The sequence below is a fragment of the Ovis aries genome, chromosome 14 (assembly GCF_016772045.2).
Source record: "Ovis aries strain OAR_USU_Benz2616 breed Rambouillet chromosome 14, ARS-UI_Ramb_v3.0, whole genome shotgun sequence".
NCBI lineage: Eukaryota > Metazoa > Chordata > Mammalia > Artiodactyla > Bovidae > Ovis > Ovis aries.
This window is the reverse complement of record NC_056067.1, coordinates 50,939,708-50,958,854: the sequence shown is the minus strand read 5'-3', so window position 1 is coordinate 50,958,854 and position 19,147 is coordinate 50,939,708. Positions and strand designations below refer to the sequence as shown.

Genomic DNA, 19,147 nt, shown 5'->3' with positions numbered 1-19,147 from the left:
CACAGAGGATGGGGGTGGGGAAACAGTGAGATGGGTCTAATAGAGATGCACAGAGAAGGCTACAATTACAGAGTGGAGGCCAGAGAATGGGGTGAAACCCGGGAGGAAGATGAACACAGAGGGTGCAAAGTGTTAAAAATCACAAAAGTATCTCGGGAACCAAAGACAGGGATAGGAGAGGAAGGGGGACAGTCTATGAGGGGATGAGGCATATGGAAAGAGGGTTTCAAAAATTAGCAGGATGAACAGGCAAAAAGAGAGACTCCAGAGAAGGAAAACATCAAATTTAGGGAAATCAGCACAGACACAGCCAATAAGAGACAGAAGGAAAGGGCCACAACGTTAGAAGGTGGGACCTGGGAGGGAAACAAGGATATCACAGGTAGGGGAACATAAAAGGAGAAATGTACATCGTGAGTTGGGGTAGTGGGAGAGAAGTGAAAAAACACACGGGCGTCCACGCAGTGAAAAGCCGCTCAAGTCAAGTCCTGACCACCAAATGCTCCAGAGGCGGGGCGGTGCCGCTCAGGCCGGAGGACGAGACTGCGCATGCGCCGATGAGTCCAGGTCAACGTTCGCGGGAGGGCGGGCCAGGCGGCCGTTCCTGAGGGCGGGGCCAGCCTTGTACTGGAAGCGGTACTCGACGCCCCATTGGCCACCTCTCCCAAAAGGGGAAGAACAATTTGGGAAAGGCAAATCACAAGGAGAAGGGATAAGTGCGAGACTCAACTCGACGCGCTATTGGCTGGATTGATAGTCCAGCGCGAGGAGAAGCGGACCGGAGGTAAAGGGGTGGGCTGTCAGTGCAAGATCTTGAAGCGCATTGGTCGGTTGCCTCGGCGCAGGACTCGCCGCTTGAAGTTCATTGGTCCTTTAGAGAAGGGGCGGGAAAAGTGGCGCGAGCGCAGCCGTTCCTCACGCCACTGCCTCAGCGCCTCCTTTCGCCTCCTCCAGATTGACTCTAACTCTGTTCCAGGCTGTGGTAACTCCGGACTGACGAGACTAACACGACCCCGCCCCTCCGTGTCTCTTCCCCTCCCTCTGTTGCTCTGGACTCCCAGCCCCAGGCATCCTCTCGCCTCCCTGCTCGCTCTCCTCGCGCCCCCTTTGCCTTTCCCCCGCCCCGCGGACCCTGGGCGCGCTCCCCGAGCCCCGCCCCCTCCCTAAGACCCTGGACCCGGCGTTTGTGGGGGACAGCTCCAGAATGGGCTGCGCGCGAGGAACAGCTGAGTGGGGCGGTGGGGTGGTGGGGCGGGAGTGGCTCGAGACTACTTGTTGGGAGTCGGTGAAGGCGCGTGATGGCCGGGCGCAGCGACTTGCCCGGGTTTGCGTTAGTTTGGAAGGAGTGTGGGTGCAAGAGAGGAATTTGGGCCGTGGGGAGGGGGGTCTTTGGGTCTAGATCAGGGCCTGGCACGTGGAAGGGGCTCAGTAAACCTTTGCTGAGGAAATGAAAGTAATTCTTGAAAGTGGGACAAGGGATTCTTGCGAATGATATATTTACTGGGGTGCAAGGGGGTCTGATTAAAAGGGCTGCAGGGAGAAGTTGAACTGTACGGCATACATGAGGGTTAAGGATTGAAAGGGGAACACGAAAGCATGTGTGGGAATTGGATAACTGAAGGGGGGAAGGATGATAATTGTGGAAGAGGATGCCAGGAAAATCATGGGAATGGGGTGGTGATGGGGAGTGAAAGAACTGTTGCAGGGGGCGTGAGAGTGCCTGAGTGTGCCCCAAACTGGTATTTGTGCTTGGGAAGGTACAGATAAGCAGAGAATAATGTTTGGATCGAAAGATACATAAGAAAGGAAAGAGGAGAGAGGTTCTTGGAGAGGAGGATGCCCCAGGAAGGGTGAAGAAGGGAGAGAGCCAGGGGAGAATCAAGGGTGACAGCTGAGTCCCGGGATGGGCAAAGTGGGAAAACCCTTCAGGTGTGGTCTCCCAGAGGCAAGAAGGATAGTCAGGACAGGACCCACGTGGCCACCCTGACCCTCCACTCCTGCCCCTAGATCCATGGACCCCAATGAAATGCCTGCTGTCCACCACTGCCCTTCAGACTCTGCCACAGGGGTTGAAACCAGAGCCCCCCAGGGCATGGAACTTATCCCCAGGAGAGCTGTCAGTCGCTCTCCAACCTGTGCCCGTTGCCGCAACCACGGTGTCACTGCCCACCTCAAGGGCCACAAGCGCTTGTGCCTCTTTCAGGCATGCGAGTGTCACAAATGTGTCCTCATCCTGTAAGTATGAGATCCAGAGAAGGGAGAGGATGGGCCTCATCTAAAAGGTGGCTGACTTGACTTTTGACTCACCACTCCCCCTTTTTAGGGAGCGCCGAAGGGTCATGGCTGCCCAGGTGGCCTTGCGTAGGCAGCAGGAGGCACAGTTAAAGAGGCACCTAGCCCAGGGACTCATGAGAGGGGCAGCTCCTCCCAAAGCTCCCAGCCGTGTCAAGAAGGGAGTCACTCGACCAGGGGTCCACTGTAAGTGTCACTGGCTGTGGCCAGATGAATAGGCAGGAAAAGCCTAAGTCGGGAAAAGAAGCCCAGTCTTGCCGCTTAATTGATGCATAATCTTGGGCAAGGAGTTTCTGTTCTCTGGGCCTCTCCCTCCCCAACTGTAAAATGTGATTAAGTGTTAGAAGGAATGTAATGAGATCAGGGGCTAGAAATGGGACAGAGGGAGATAAGAATTCAATTTGGGGCTGGAGTGGGAGGCACTCAGGAGAAAGAGCTCCCCAAAGCTCTCCCTGGTCCCTCACAGCTGGAAAGGAGAACATAGCACCCCAGCCTCAGACTCCCCATCATGTAGTTCCACTGGCACTGACACCTCCTGGAAAGGTAAGGAAGGCCTGTGCCAGCCCCACTGGCACATGGTCCCCCTGGGCCCTGAGGGAGTGACTCCTGTCCTAGCCCCTGTGCAGACCCCTTCCTTTGTGCCCTCAACACCTGGGTTCTAGGTTCAGCCCTGACTTGCTACGTAATCTTGGGCAAATCACTTCTATTCCATGGGCAAAATGATGGGGTGGGATTTTGCAGCCCTTGAAGCTGTGAAGTTTTGGGGTGCCAATTCTATCCTAGAACATTCCTTCTCCAGCCTTCAGCTTGACTCCAACCTGTGCTCCCTGCCCTTACAGGAGAACTCTCGGGGCCCTCTGCTGCTCAGTCGTCCCCCAGAAGCCTTGCCCTTGCCCTGGACTCCAATGCCTCCAGGCCCTTGGGCCCCTGGGCACTGGCTGCCTCCAGGCCTTTCCATGCCAACCCCAGTGGTGTGCCGCTTGCTGTGCCAAGAACCTGCTGTCCCACTGCATCCTTTCCCTGGTAAGATGAATTCAACGTTAGTTCAACAGATGTTAGAATGACTGTGTACCACTGTGTCAGAAAGAGAAGAGTGAAAGGATACAGGGTAGGAAAAGGCAAGACAGAAGCCATGACCTCTGAACACTGTATACTCTGCATTCTCTTTTCCTTATTAGGTTTTGACCCTGGCACTGCCCTCCGGTTGCCCACTCATGGGCCTCTCCCAGCCTGCACAGGATCTCACCCAATACTGACAGCTCCTCTTTCTGGAGAATCCCAAGGGCCTTCTACCCTGCCCCGCACGTGAGTAGGGAGAAAAATACATGTGTTTATAATGTGCCTAACCCTGTGCTGGACACCAAAGTAGATGATGAAGAAAAAATCTCAGACTATTGTGTGAGGCAGAGCTCTCCTAACTGTCTAGCTTTGAATCTTTGTACAAGTATCTTTACTTCTCTGAGCCTATTTCCTGTTAGTAAATCAGAGACAGTACTACCTCTTGGTAATAATAAGAATTAGCAGTAATATATGGAATACACTTAGCACAAGCCCTGGCCTTAAACAAATAGTGGCTATTAAATCTGCTTAAACAGATAGGGTTGAACTGCCTGCTGACGTGAGGGGTCAGGGGCATGATGGTAAAAACTTCAGAGGCCTAGGAGAGAGGCCAGAGGCCATTTAGACAGAGTTTCCTAAAGGTTGGCCAAGCTCCTCAAGTTCCGTGGGGATTAAGGAACTAGGAGGGAAGAAAATCAGACACTGGTAGGGCAGGAACAACCATTCAAATCCCTGTAGGTGTTTTGTCCATTGTTTTTTAAACTGACACCAATTACTTCCCATAATCCTTACAGTAGCTCTGGGAGTAAGAAGCTATAAGATGTTTCCATTTTACAGGAAAAAAAGCAGGGCAGACAGAGAGAGGGACTTGCCCAAAGCCACAAAACCTAATGACCACAGGCACTCAGAATCGCAGATCAGAACACAGCAAAATCCTGTTCCTCTTTTCATGTATACATGTCTGTCAATGAGTTTAATCCTCCTGGCATCTTTTCTCCTTATTTCCAGATGCTCAACTCTGATACTCCAGCCCTGTGGCACCCCAGACCCTCTTCTGCTACAGCCACAGGTCCTGAAAAAGAAGTGGGATCCAGGACCCTGGGAGGAAGTTCAGCTTGGGGAAGGGAAGAGTAGGGAATAATGAAGTAACCAGGGACAGGGAGCCTCTGGAGGGTGGGTAGAAGTAGGGATTCCCAGTCTGCGTCTCTCCTTTGCAGGCCCCCGGACCCTCTCGCCTGACCTGGACCTCTGCCTCATCAGAGCGGCAGCTGCAGCGGGAGGCAGCTGAGGCTCTTGTGGGACTGAAAGATTCATCTCAGGCTCCCCGCCTGACTCCTGGCCCTGCCAACCCTGCCTGGATCTCCCTGCTCCATCCTTGTGGCCCACCAGGTAACCTGTTCTCTAAAACAAAAGGATGGGAAAGGCATGACTGAGAAACGGAGGTGCTGGAACAAGCAGGGACTAACCAAGGAAATCAGGAGGTCAGCAAGTTGAAGATCCCAGGCCCCACGCTTTTCAACCTAGCCCCTTAGATTAAAGTTGAGAGTTATTCAGTGAATTTATTTTTTTGTGTGCTCAAAAGCAAATGTCCAGTGCCCTGATGTCAAGAAAAGTGAGGCCCTGAAAGAGGCCTGAGAGCATATAGCAAGTCAGTGGCAAAGCCTGGTCTCCTCACTCCAGCCCAGGGCTTCTCTGGACCCACAGTGCCTGCTAAAGTCTGGAGAGGGACTGAGGAGGTATCAAGAGTCTGGCCTGGACCCTTGATAATTGCTTTTAAAGAGTTTCCTATTTGGCAACTTGCCTTTAAAGCATCCTATTTGGAAAACCTGGATGCTTTCACAAAGTTTAGTGATAAACTTGGAGAGATCTAGAAGAATCTTGAGGCATGAGAAATACCTATGGGGAAAGAGAAGGCTGAGATTTCTCCTGTCCAAAATGATGGGTTGGGCATGCAATGCAGGTGAGGAAGCTAGCCTGAAGGAACTGCTGAGACAGAAGCAGGTGAGTCTGGAAGGGCTTCTGATCATGGAGGTAAACAACCAACCATACATGATGGGGAACAAGGGAATATTTCTGAGCTAGGCAGGGATGTATTCAGAGACTCTGAGCTTTAGAAAGATAAGTATGGTGGCTGTGATGGAGAAGTTGGACGAGGCAAGACTAGAAGTGGTAAAGTCAGTGAGGAGGAAGTGTTTGCTATAATCCAGGTGAACAAAGATGGGCCTGGATTAGATGAGGTAAAAAGGGAGGGTTTGCTGGGAGGGGAGATGGGTGTGACCTGGTCTTGCACTCTTCCTTCCTTCCTGTAGCTCCTGCTGGAGGAAGAGGATTCCAACCTGTTGGGCCCTCTCTCCGGCCCAGCCCAGCCCCTTCCGTGGCTCTGCATATTGGGCGACTGGGGTCCATTTCCCTCCTAAGCTAGAAGCCCAGAGGTGGAGGCCCCGGGGGTAGAGGGCAGCAACCTGTAGGCATTGCGTATTTGGTACTTTACTCACAGATTTCTGCATGGAATTTAATGTAATATGCTTCAGGCTTTTTTAAAGCTCTCAGGTGCTTTGTTAGCTTTTGGTTCCTTTTGTAGCATGGCCATTTCCTTGGCCAAAGGTGGATATTCTCTTACCTTCTTTGGGTCCTGGGACCTTTTAAAATCCCCAACAAAGTTGTGCAGTTCAAGCTAACCAGTATCTAAATAGACTTCCGCATGAGTTCATGTTCCAGGGTATTCATTTGACATGTGATCCTGTATATACCTGTGCACTCATGTCTGCCTCCATGCATGTGAAAACAGAAGAGTATTTTCGTTTTGTGTCTTGGTTTGTGTGAGTAAGCAAGAAATAAACCAGTATTGTATTAAGCCACTGAGATGTGGGAGTTGTTTTTTTACCACAGCTTAACCTAGATAGCATATTAAAAAGCAGAGACATTACTTTGCCAACAAAGGTCCGTCTAGTCAAGGCTATGGTTTCTCCAGTGGTCATGTATGGATGTGGGAGTTGGACTGTGAAGAAGGCTGAGTGCAGAAGAATTGATGCTTTTGAACTGTGGTGTTGGAGAAGACTCTTGAGAGTCCCTCGGACTGGAAGGAGATCCAACCAGTCCATCCTAAAGGAGATCAGTCCTGGGTGTTCATTGGAAGGACTGATGCTGAGGCTGAAACGCCGATACTTTGGCTACCTCATGCGAAGAGTTGACTCATTGGAAAAGACCCTGATGCTGGGAGGGATTGGGGGCAGGAGGAGAAGGGGACAACAGAGGATGAGATGGTTGGATGGCTTCACCGACTCAATGGACATGAGTTTGCGTGAACTCCAGGAGTTGGTGAGGGACAGGGAGGCCTGGTGTGCTGCGATTCATGGGGTCGCAAAGAGTCGGACACGGCTGAGCGACTGAACTGAACCTAGTCTATCCTGAGTGACAGAAAGGACTTGTTCACTTCACTCCTCAAAATGAAAGTCAGTTACTCAGTAACTACCACAAGTAACTACAAGCTTGGATTTCTTTGTATGGCCAGGTAAGAAAGAGTGGTAGGGAAACACAGTAGGTGATTCACTGATTGAATAATTAAGTGACAGCTCTATGCCAAGCATAGACAGTTTCCAGCTGTTCAGAGGGGCACAGGTTGAAATACCTACAGGGCCAAACAGATCATATAAATGAGTAAAGAAGGCCAGAGGAGCCCTGGCAAACTGAGAATGCATGCCCCACCTAAGGGGGCAGCTTCCTTTTGGCCCTAGTGAATTGTTGCCAGGCAGGAATGTGGGCTCAGTACTGCCATATCTTCTGATTTTTCAAGAGAAGCTGGAAAACTAGATTTCTGTTTTACATTTCTTAATTTTCAAATGCTGGCTCAGTTTTTCTTTAAATCCTGTGCTGTGCTTAAATCCTATGTAGGTCAAACAAAACATACCTTCAGGCTAGCTTTGGTCAATGGAATGCCAATTTAATGCTCATCTGTTGTTGCTTAGTCAATGTGTCGTGTCTGACTCTCTGTGACCTCATGGACTCTAGCCTGCCACGCTCCTCTGTCCGTGGGATTTTCCCCAACAAGAATACTGAAGTGGGTTGCCATTTCTTTCTCCAGGGGATCTTCCCAACCATGGGATCAAACCCACGTCTCCTGCATTGCAGGTGGATTCTTTACCGCTGAGCCACCAGGGAAGCCCCAGTGCTGATCTAACATAATATTTTTATAATGGGGAGACTGAGACCAATCAGAACAGGAGTAATCAAGCTAGTCTTTATAAAAGGTTTTTCCTGAACTCGGGAGGTTCATGTATCTAAGATTTGAAGGACCTATAAAAGGTGACAATTATTTATTGAGTACTCACTGTATGCAATTCCCACATATCCTCACAGCAACTCTATAAGCTGTGCATGATTACTCTGATTTTACAAATAAAGGAACAAGCTTAAAGAGATAAAGTGACTTGTCCAAGTATTTTAGGAGAAATTTGTAGGCAAATACTGAAGAAAGTTTCCTTTTCCTTGCCAGGCCCAAATCACTTGTGCTTAGTTGCTCAGTCGTGTCCAACTCTTTGTGACCCATGTAAGCCGCTAGGCTCCTCTGTCCATGGGGATTCTCCAGGCAGGAATACTAGAGTGGGTTGCTATGCCCTCCTCCATGGGAACTTCCCAACCCAGGAATCAAACCTGGGTCTCCTGCATTGCAGGTGGATAAATCGATTAATAGATAATTTTTATAATACATAGAGTGAAAGGAGACAGACAGACATCCCAAGGGTTTTTCAAAAAGTCTTTGCTTTTGCATTCAAGATAGCAGTAAGTAATAATATCTTACTCACATTTGTTTCTTAGTCCTCTGCAAGTTTTTCTTCTTGAACTGTTACAAGTATATGGAGACCTATTGAGCTATTCCAAAAATATGAAGATTTGGAGACCCCCATACCCATTCCCACTCTTAGAAGGGCCAAACAGAAAGTTCATGCCTGGGAGGAGGATTCTGCCTGGGCACTGATTCTGTTTCCTAATGTTACCTACACACTTCTTTTTATTCAAGATAATTGATGGTGATGGCATCCAATTACAACTTGCTATTTTCCAGTTTGGGGTCTTGAGAAGATGAGCTGCTTCTAATTCTAACAGATTACAGAGCAACAAATCTCCAACACATTTCAGGACTAGGACTCAGTGCAGGATAACCAAAGGATAATCTAAGTCTGTTCACACCTTCCTTCCCTGACCTTGTTTTAACTCAGATGTATGATTGCCCCTTAACAGACCTGCCTAAGCCTTGTGCCATGCTCTCTCAGTGACAAATAGCCAAGCTCCATAATCAAGGGAGAGGGAAGCATTGCAACATGGAACGTGGCTAAGACCCTCCTGTTCAGGACTGACCAAAGGTCCCCAGTTCACCAGGCTCACACAGCTGGGAACAGTAAAAGAGAAAGTATAATTTGAGGTGAAAGGATGACATGAGAAAAGGGAGGGGAAAAAAAGGAAGTGATGAAGACTGGAGAAAGGAGCTGGGGGCAGGCCACTCCTCATGGACCCATTTCTCTGTAGCCCATCTCCCCTTCTTGTCAGACTTGGCAGGACCTTTTACACTCCTGGCTAGATCTAGTTTGTCAAATTGTCAGGGCACCCCCATTGCTTCCCCAACCACTTCCCCAGGGAGAGAGGTGGAGGCTCTGCAGAGCACAGGTGTGGGGGAAAAGGCAGGTTTACAGATTGTTCATGCTCCTACATGGCTGAAGCATCCTTCACCTGCAGTTGTGGGGAGCCAATGGGCTCTTGGCCTCTGACAGCCTTTGGAGATTAAAGCTAATAGACTGTGAGCACTGTTTCGTATGTTACTCCCTTTCCCAGCACCCATTACCAGGTGAGGAAAGGTGTTGCCCAGGTCCAACAGGGTACTGAGTAAATCATTCTCTTCTAAGCTTCCTTCATGTACCATCCTCATTCATGTTCTGCAGAAATCACCAATGAGTTTCCAGATTTGAAGCATCATCCTGCTCCTCTCCAAACAGACACCCATGTTTCACTTCAGGAGCTCCTTTTACATTCTGCCCTTTGGGATTCCACACTCTCTTTCACTCAGCCCTGTGTGAACCTGGTCCACTCCAGACTATGCTCCTTGACCAGTGTAGCACCATCATACCACCCACCCCTATCCAGTTTCTCTACTCAAATCCTCATTGCCTGATCCACGAGACCTCATCCTGCATCCCTGTCACATTGAGTGGCTGGCTCTGCAGCCGCCAACGTATATTCACATAGACAGTTCTATAACCCGTGCCCTACATAGACCCTCATCCTTTTCATCTGACTTAATATCTCTAATAAGCCCCTTAGATAGACTTTCTTACATTCCTCAGGGGCCCTTGGCCCCTACTTTACAAGCCTAATCCCCTTAAGCTGGGCCTGTCCAACCACGTCTTCCACTCTAACAGAGCTTGCATTCAACTCCTCTCTGGCCACTCAGCATAAATGACTAAACACGTTGTCTTGATTCCTTAGGAATTTTTTTTTTCCCTACAAAGTTAATGTACTGTAACATGGCTTCTCCCCTCACCACGACATGAACAACTTCCCACCCTCAAACCATTTTTTGAGTTTTTTTCTTTCAAGCAGTTTTTAGGTTCATAGCAAAATTGAGCAGAAAAGTAAGAGCTTCCATATTCCCCTCTCTCCCCAAAGCCTTCCCTCCTATCAGCATCACACATCAGAATAGTACATTTGTTAGAATTGCTGAGTCTACGCTGACACATCGTAGTTTACATTACGATTCATATTTCAATATTTTCTCCTCGCAGCAAGTCAGCAACTTCATCAAACCACAGGTGTGTCCTCTGTGTTCTTGGACTTTAGCCGAATTAATCTAGATAATGCATGTAACACACTATACATGTTTACCTGTTCTTTGCAGAGTGAAAGTGAAGACGCTCAGTCGTGTCCGACTCTTTGGGACCCCATGACCTGTAGCCTACCAGGCTCCTCTGTCCGTGGGATTTTCCAGGCAACAGTCCTGGAGTGGATTGCCATTCCCTTTTCCAGAGGATCTTCCCAACCCAGGGCTCGAACCCGGGTCTCCCGCATTGTAGACAGACGCTTTACCATCTGAACCACCAGGGAAACCTACTCTTTGCAGAGTAGGCACGCAAAAAACATTTGCCGACAGAATTAGTATGTGTGCACTTTGTCTGAAGGGGGGCTTCCCAGGTAAAGAATCTGCCTGCAATGCGGGAGGCCTGGGGTTTGATCCCTGGGTTGGGAAGATCCCCTGGAGGAGGGCATGGCAACCCACTCCCCTATTCTCGGCTGGAGAATCCCCATGGGCAGAGGAGCCTGGTGGGATACAGTCCATGGGGTCACAAACAGTCTGACAGGACTGAGTGACTAAGCACATACACATGTCCGAAGAGACTCGGGCCTTAGGAAGCAGAGCTGAACTTCGAAGGTCCCGCCTCTGCTTCTCTGTTCCTGCCCTTTTCTGCTCCCCGCCTCCAGGGCCATGGTGAAGCAATTTCCGCCCTAAAAAGGGTGGGGCTTCCGTCTCCTGCTCTCGCTAGTACTGCTGGTCGAGAAAGGGCAGGCTGGCCGCAATTCTTCCGTGTCCTTCCTCTGGGCTCCCGGTCACAGTTCCGCCCTTACTAGCCCCACCTTCGGCCAGAAAAGCCACTTCCACTGAGAAAAAGGGGTCGTCCCTCTGGAGGCGCCGGTCTATTTCCTGCCTAGCCAGCTTCCCCGTAACTTCCGCCAGGAGATACAGCCTCTGCCGCTATTCGTTCCATCCACGATTGAGGCAAACGAAGCTAGATCCCTCCTGCTCGAGATTAGAGCTCCTCACTCTATCTCGGAGAAAGAAGAAAGAGGAGAAAAGCCTCCGCCCTCCCACCCAACCCGCCCACGTCCGCGGAGGTGAAGCCGCCTTTGCCCTAAGAGAGGTGGAGCCACCTTTTTTGTAAACCCCTTCTCGCGAGCTCTTGGAACTCTCGCGATAACCGACGCCCGACTTGTGCGCCCGGGAAACCCCGTTGCTCCCTTTCCCCTTGCTGGCAGCGCGGAGGCCGCACGGTAAGAAGAGTGCTCCGGACGGACCCGGGCGCGGGGAGTCGGGGCTCGGTTTCCGAGCCCGAGGCACGTGCCTGGGGGCTCCGGGGCACCGGCGTGGGGCCGCCCCGCCCCCTAGAGCCGCGGCCACGTGCGAGCGACAGGCCCGGACATGTCTGACCCGCGCGGTCCGGGAACCGCGGCTGGGCCAGGTGGACACCCGGGAAAGCGAGGGCGGGGTAGGGGGCAGAATCGGGGGTTGGCGACGTACAGCGTCTTGACAAACGGGGTCAGGCAGTGTTACTGCGCCCCAGAGAGACTGTGGTCGTCGGTAAGCTCTGTAAGACCCGCAGGCGCCGGGGCCTCTAAAGCGGGGAATTGCAGTAAGGCCTTCGGAAAGGAAAGCGAGTGCGGCGGCTACGTCGCCGTAGGGCTGGGCCCCGACCGTTGGCAGTCTTCTCTATCCATTCTGTGTTCTCATGCTCGACTTTGCCCGCAGATGCCTGGAGTTACTGTAAAAGACGTGAACCAGCAGGAGTTCGTCAGAGCTCTGGCAGCCTTCCTCAAAAAGTGAGTGTGGGGACTGGGTGGGGGCTCTGGGCCCGCGGGCTTTCTTTTCCTGGCTGGAGAGGCTTGTTGGAGGTTAGTGTGGAGTCCACTCTTTCTGCATGAGGCCTGGGTTGTGTTTGAGTTTGAGTGTTTTTCCTCTTCTCGGGCACATTGGGCTCCTAGTGATGTACACTTGTGCTGACAGAAGGGAATTGGGATAGAGTTCGTGGAGGCTCCTGAATTGTGCCTTTCTGGCTGTCCTGGTCCCAGGTCCGGGAAGCTGAAAGTCCCTGAATGGGTGGACACCGTCAAGCTGGCCAAGCATAAGGAACTTGCTCCCTACGATGAGAACTGGTTCTACACACGAGCTGGTGAGGAACTGGGGCGTTTGGATGGGGAGTGGAGGGCTGGGTGTCCCCTTTGTGAGTTCTTACTTGTTCCCCAGAAATTCCAAGAGAAATACTTGACTCTGTCAATTGTGTGCTTTGTGTGATGTAAGGTAATTTTGTGTTGTGATATTTGTTCATTTGTAAGCGATTTTACGTTAGGACCCTTGCTTTCCTTGGAGCCTGGAGGGAATCCCAGGGACAATGAGTAAAGTGTTCATCTTTTGCCTAGAGGAAGTTCGTTTTCTAGAGGGTCGTTGGGCTTTCAATGGTTTTTTTCCTGTTTTCATTCAGGTCATCACACTAGCACCTATCTCCTCTTTAACAAGATGTTCATAACAAAGGCGTTGGAAATGTGACCCAGTTATTCTAAATCTTGACAAGTACTGAGAAGAAAACGTTATGGTCACCCTGTACCAGCTGCTTCTCTTACCTTTTTATTAATCCTTCAGTAAGGACTGACTTAAGTATAGTTCCTGACTGCACAGCGTTAGTACTGTCTTATCTATCTTTTCAATGATTGAAGTTTCTCCAAGCAGTCACCCCCATGAAGCTTACCTTGGGAGTGGGGCGTGGGGTTCAGCCCTGGATTGTGCCAAGGCAGCAGCCTCTGCACAGGCCTTCACTGCGGGCTCCCAGCCTCTCCACTCTCAAGCCTTCCTCCTCTCTGCAGTGGGTTCTGTCCTGACCACAGCTTGTCTCCATGTGGAAAGTAGGTGGGAAGCAGCGTTTAGAAGTTGACAAAACTCCAGCATGACTTTGAGAAGAGTTGGTCTTGGTCAGGTTGCCCAGTACCTCAGAACATGAAGTGTTTTGTAGTCTGAGCCCTGATGACTGTGAGGTGAGTGGGGTGGGTAGCTTATCCACCTACTCACTTCAGTGTTTTTAGAAAGAATGATGGGGAGTGGGACAGGGTGGACAAGACCACCACTGCCACCCCATCCACCCGGCTTGGGAAGCAAGGTTTGTGTGGTCCTGACTGCTCTTTTGTGATGTCCAAAATTTGGAGAAAGACTAGAAGTTTTTCTCATTTCGTGGGTGAGTGTGCGTGTGTTATGTAATCTGTACTTTACAGAAATCTCCCATATAGGGCTGGTGATGGCCGATTCGCTGTTGAGTCAGATTGGTTAAGACATGAGGTGTGCCTGCTCCTGAGACCACAACCCACTGGGCCTTGTCATCGCTTGGGGAGTTGGTGGTGGGCAGCTGTCTTCCCTTGGCTGCATTCTGTACTTTGCGTTTCTAGGTGCGGGAGGTGGGAGTTGGGGGAAGGGCGTGGGTAATGCACACCTGGTTGAGCCTGCTGGTCAGCTCCGCAGTTGCTGTGGCCCCTTTCTGTCCGGTGCACCTTCCCTAACACCTCACGCTGGGTGTGCGTCCTGCCCTGCTGGTCTCCCTCTGGATTTCCAGAACCCCCTTTTGACTGGACTTTCCCAGCTGCCCTAGTGGCACAGATAGCGGTTCTAGACCAAGGTTTGTTGGGGCGCAGACACGGTTATTCGTTTACAGTCACAGCAGAGGCCGGGGTTGGAGCTATGACAGACTCCTTAACAGGACCCTTAACAGGAAAAGTTTGCCAACCTCTATTGAAATCTGGAGTGCTCCCACTGAGTTTGTTTAGTTCATACTCTGGAGGAGGAGAATCATGCAAGATAACTTGTCTGCCCAGGAGGAGACTGAGGTACTGACAGATGAAGGCCCTGGGAGGGTGTGGCAGGTTGATCTCAGGTGTAGATCACAGGGGCAGGGTGGGTGACAGGGTGCTCTGGAAGAGGTGCGGTTATCTGTAGGGATGAATCGCCTCCAGGCAGTGGTGGTGGGGGGAGTGTGTGAGGGATGAGGTGTGGAGATGAACCGTTTCAGGAGAGCAGGGACCTCTGAGGGGAGGAGCGGGGTCAGGGGAGACACTAAGGGCTTTGAATGGGGCGCTGCATTGTGGCCTGGGTAGGCTTGAGTGCTCAGATGGGCCTGCTTGAGATGGAGGTAAGAATACGGTGTGTGTCTGGCAGTGAGTGAGCCACTGCTGGATGGGGCACCTGAATCCCTTCTCCCGGCCACCACCACCACCACCACCCCCCCCATGCCATACAGCTTGCAAAATCTTTGTTCACTGACTGTGGATTGAACCCAGGCTCTGGGCGGTGAAAGCACAGAGTCTAACCCCTGGACTGCCAGAGAATTCCCACTGAATGCATTTCATTGGAAGGTGGAGGCCAGTCCCAGTCTGAGTGGTTTCCTTTTCCCGTCTTACGATTCAGTGGGTCAGGATGGAGCCATGAGCGGGAACTTAACACGGGCTGTTGGTTTGCTAGGCTGTGAAGACTTGTTTGGTCTGCCATTTGCCAAGTGGAGTGTGACCTGCCCCCTCATCCACTTTGGGGACCAACAGGACACCTAGCGGGGTGTGGGGTGCTGCGTGGCCCTTCCTCTACAGTTTGAGGTAGGAGTGACTCGTCATCCACGTCTCCCTTGAGGGAGCAGAAGGACGCCTTGGAGGGGCTGAAGGGAAGCCATTTGCGGCAGCCCCTCGTTCACTGAGGCCATCATAAACACCGCTGGGGTGGCCTGGGTTTGCGCCCTTACAGCTCTACTTCAGGAGGAGGGGCTGGGGCCTCGGCCTAGGTCTAAAGGGCTGCAGAGAGGAGGTAAAAGGGGTCAGTGTTTCTGTAGAACTGAATATTTTGACTGTTAATTCCAATTTGTGAAGTTAAGACTTGCTGTCCCTTGTAACAGGGTCAGGAAAAGAATCTGCATGAACTGCTGTGATGGGGGGCCCCTGGTACCTGCCACACCAGATGGTCGGGGGGAGGGGGCCATTGCCTTGCCACTTGGCTTATGGGACTTAGTTTCTCAACCAGGGGTCGAACACAGGCCCTTGGCAGTGAGGAAGCAGCATCCTAACCGCTGGACCACCAGGGATGCCCCCCGCACCTGGTAGTTGTAGTGGTGTTAAGTTGGGCTTTGTTGGAGTTTGTTCTCTGCCTTTTGCTGCTGGAACTGGAGTAAGTTGTCCCCATGAGTACTGTGCCACTGACCACTAGACATGGGTGGGCTCTGTCACGGCTGACGTGGAGCCATGTTGGGGTTCAAACCCCAGCTACCAGGCGGCTCACCCCTTTCCGTGGTGAGATTGGGGCTCTCCTGGTTCAGCAAAATTCACGTCTAGTGTGCAGCCTCTTCGGGTGTTGGTGAAATCAGGGGTGTCCATCTTAACCCTTCTGTGGGGCTCTCATTCCTTCCACAGCCCAAGTGGAGAGCGGATCTCCACATGGAACCAGGACATGGCCAGACAGGTTGGGGAGGGGAGGTGGCCACTGGGCATTTGCACTGGTCTTGAAGGCCATTTCTCCATGAGGTTACTCCCCTGGCAGAAAGGTTGTTGAGGGAAGGGGGTGTTTTATAAGAGGGGAGTCTTTTGATCCTGGCAGTGGGTAGGCTGCTTGATGGCCTGGAAGAGGGCCAGAGCCCTGGTATAGAGGATGGCGTGGCTTCCCTGGTGGCTCAGACAGTAGAGAATCTGCCTGCAATGCGGGAGACCTGGGTTCAGTCCCTGGGTTGGGAAGATCCCCTGGAGAAGGAAATGGCAACCCACTCCGGTACTCTTGCCTGGAGAATCCCAAGGACGGAGGAGCCTGGTAGGCTGCAGTCCACGGGGTCGCAAAGAGTCGGACACGACTGAGCGACTTCACTGGCACCTACAGGCAGGTGGTCACAGTGCAAATCATGGGGACAGAACCAAGGAGAGTGATGTAAAGGAAGCAGGGCCAGAGGCAGTGACGCCAGGGAGAGGCTGCTCAGTGGTCCTGGGGGAGCGGCGGGAGTTAGTGCTCCGTGATAGGCCCCTGTAGCCTGTGTCCGTATCTGGAGGCAGGCCGACAGTGGGCTGTGTGCAGGAACTGCCCTGGGAGGGGCAGCTGGAGGTGAGGAGGAACCCACCCCCAACCCTGGCTCTTGACAGGAGGGTCGTGGACATGGCCCAGTGCCCTGTGACTCTTGGCAGCAAGTCATTATTGAGAGAATAACTTCTGACTCATCTTCAGGACCAGGGAGAATCTTAATGTGTGGGGAACTGAAGAGTCCCTACCCTTGAGCTTTCAGCCAGGTGGGGCCAGCATCTGGGCCCCAGCTCTTTCAAACCTCAGTCGCTCCCTGAAGTAGAAAACCAAAACCATCTATCGGGCTGTCTGTCTCTCCAGAGCGGCCACACTATCAGGCTGGCTCCTGAGGCCATCTTACTACTCACAGGAGAGAGCGTAAAAGCAGGTGGCACAGGGCCTGGCAGGCCAGTGTTCCAGTTGAACAGGAGAAATTTCCAAGGAGACTGGCCAGGGGACTTGCCCGAGCCAGTCTAGGGACCAGAAACCTCAGCCCACAGAGCAGGTTGACATACTTTCTAGGTTGGGATTGTCCACGGCGTTAGGATGTCAGCACCGCTGCCACTGGGAACCCGAGCTCTTCAGGGCAGCCCTGGGACGGCAATGGGGCAATCATAAGGTCCTTTCTGCAACTCTCCAGCCCTACGGAGCTCCCAAAGAGCTGTTTGTGGACAGCCATGGCTCAGACATTTTCTGGGCTCCATTCGTGAAACCTCAGGTCCACCTCACCACTCGGCTGGGGCAGTAGCGGCCAAGACAGTTCCAAGGGCAGCAGGAAATGCCCGGTTGCGTGGCTGCGGCAGCCCCTCCACTGCCGGCCCCCCAGGCTCCTGAGCCAGGGGCAGTGGAGCCTCGTGTGCGTTCTCCTGTTCTCATTTCCCCAACTATAAGACAGGGAGACTCTGCTCCCTGTGGAATTCAGTGTGTGACCCTGAGCAAGGCCCTTTCCTGTGGGCTTCTGTGCCTTCTGTGTAAGGGTTCTCAAGCCTCCCTTTCCTCCCACCCAGCTTCCACAGCACGGCACCTGTACCTCCGGGGTGGCGCTGGGGTTGGCTCCATGACCAAAATCTACGGGGGTCGTCAAAGGAACGGCGTCATGCCCAGCCACTTCAGCAGAGGCTCCAAGAGCGTGGCCCGGCGGGTCCTCCAAGCCCTGGAGGGGCTGAAGATGGTGGAAAAGGACCAAGATGGGTAAGCCAGCGAGGGGAAGCTGAGCGCGTGAGGGTGCTTGGGCAGATCCCCAGTGGTGCCTCTATGGAGGACCACCCCCCTCTGCCCATCAGTGAGGTGTCAGGTGTGTCCTGGCCCTCGGGCAGGCAGGGGGTTCAGAAGAGCGAGCAGCCGAGGGGCCTCGCCCCGACCTCTCTGGCTGACTACTCCAGGCTCCAGGAAGGTAATTTAGCGACTGTCCGCTTTCATTAGCCTGCTCGTTAACTTTTCCCAATTGATTTTTCGGGGCTTTTGATCTATTGCTTGCAGAAACGACACCCTATCAGCTCAGGACGAGGGGGGGTTCCCACTGCAGCCTCCAGCTTGTTAGAATGCAGCCGACTGGGGACCTGAGTGGGACTTGGCCGGTATCGTGAGGTCCTGCGGCCAGGTGCCTCCTTGGGAAGCCTGGCTCGTGTCCAGGAGAGGCCTGGCCGGGACCTGGGATGCTGGTGCGAGTCCATGCTCACCTGGGCCTGCGTGACCCTTCTCCCCCACAGGGGCCGCAAACTGACGCCTCAGGGTCAGAGAGATCTGGACAGAATTGCTGGACAGGTGAGTGGGGGCTTCAGTCACCCCCCCAGGGGCCTCAAGCCTGGGTTTTGACAGTTTCCTCCTCTGGAGGGTACAGCCAGGGGAGCGGGGGTGCAGGAGAAAGAACGTTTCTAACAGACTTCCCGTCACGGGGGCTGGGAGACAGGTTGGAATGCGGGGCCCTGGGTGAAGGGAGGCCCGGGCCTGAGTGCAGCCAGCTGGTCCTCTTCTGCAGGGCATGTTCCCTCACAGGCCACTCCGCCTCCCCAGGTCAGCCTTCTAGTTGTGACTGCAGGGTTTCTTCCTTACTCCTGATAAGGAGCATCAGGCAGGGTGCCACAGAATCCGGCCTCCATGTGGAGGCCAACTGGCTAGACACCCTGGGCCAGTCTCCCTGTCTGGGGTAATGCTCTCAGCCACTTCACAAGGTGGTGGCGAGGATTCTTGAGCTACAGCAGCAGGAGCCCCGGGGCCTGGCATGAACCTGTTGTTGGTTTTCTTCTTTGTGTCATTGACTTAGTAAGGGCCCCCTGGGAGCCTTGGACTGGAGTCCCTTAGTTTCTCAGTGTCAGACAAGAGTGGCATATTCAGCCCTCTGGGAGCGGGAGGTGGCCTGGCAGGGGCAATGCAGGGCCCGGCACCAGCAGCTGTGTGGACTGGATTGATGGACAGAGGTCAGAATCATACTGCAGTGCTCTTGTGAGTCCCAGTTTCTGCTTCTGTAAAAGGGGGAAGTGCGCGAGGCTGTGAGCCTCTGGTGAGATAAATACATAGGAAACCACAAATCAGGAGGCCTGGTGCCCCCTGGTTAGTGAAGCGCCCGAAAACGGCGCCACAGCTGATCGTAACTATTTGTCTATCTTTCCCACAGGTGGCAGCTGCCAACAAGAAGCATTAGAACAAATGATGCTGGGTTAATAAATTGCCTCGTTCGTAACCCCAGTCTGGGTCTCCTGTTTTGGGGAGTAGGGCAGGAGGACGGAGTGCTTCCCTTCCCTTGTGAAAGGCGCCAGGGGCTTCCTGGATGGCTGTGGTACTCAGCAGCCCCCGAAACCTGAGGCCTGGCTTCCAGATTCAGACAGGTTCTACCCCAAGTGGGCAAGGTGCTGGTGCACGACCCAGGGCCTTTGCATCTCCGCAGAGCGAGTCTCAGAAAAAAGAAACTGAAAGTTCAAGCCGTGGCCCTGCTGGAGCAAAGAGGAGGGCCCCTGGGGCTCAAGCGCTGCTTCCCTG

General features: G+C 52.7%; 2 protein-coding genes across 5 annotated transcripts; both read left to right on the top strand.

The window, feature by feature from the left end:
* Window positions 1-1,977: 1,977 nt before the first annotated feature.
* On the top strand, window positions 1,978-6,209 carry DMRTC2 (DMRT like family C2). 2 transcript variants are annotated; one of them, XM_042230972.2, is made up of 8 exons: window positions 1,978-2,235; window positions 2,324-2,478; window positions 2,759-2,835; window positions 3,132-3,315; window positions 3,471-3,597; window positions 4,360-4,420; window positions 4,569-4,740; window positions 5,661-6,209. In XM_042230972.2, exons 1-8 carry the CDS (start codon window positions 2,012-2,014, stop codon window positions 5,771-5,773), a joined length of 1,113 nt encoding a protein of 370 aa, XP_042086906.1. In that variant the 5' UTR covers window positions 1,978-2,011; the 3' UTR covers window positions 5,774-6,209. The 2 variants fall into 2 exon arrangements, with proteins under 2 accessions (XP_042086906.1, XP_027834192.1); XM_027978391.3 differs by having other exon boundaries at window positions 3,135-3,315; window positions 5,661-6,202.
* A 5,141-nt stretch (window positions 6,210-11,350) lies between these two features.
* RPS19 (ribosomal protein S19) lies at window positions 11,351-18,851 on the top strand. 3 transcript variants are annotated; one of them, XM_004015294.4, is made up of 6 exons: window positions 11,351-11,385; window positions 11,861-11,931; window positions 12,181-12,281; window positions 17,179-17,362; window positions 17,881-17,935; window positions 18,786-18,851. In XM_004015294.4, exons 2-6 carry the CDS (start codon window positions 11,861-11,863, stop codon window positions 18,810-18,812), a joined length of 438 nt encoding a protein of 145 aa, XP_004015343.1. In that variant the 5' UTR covers window positions 11,351-11,385; the 3' UTR covers window positions 18,813-18,851. The 3 variants fall into 3 exon arrangements, with proteins under 3 accessions (XP_004015343.1, XP_027834202.1, XP_060254626.1); XM_027978401.2 differs by having other exon boundaries at window positions 11,351-11,573; XM_060398643.1 differs by lacking the exon at window positions 11,351-11,385 and adding an exon at window positions 11,524-11,692.
* Window positions 18,852-19,147: the final 296 nt, after the last annotated feature.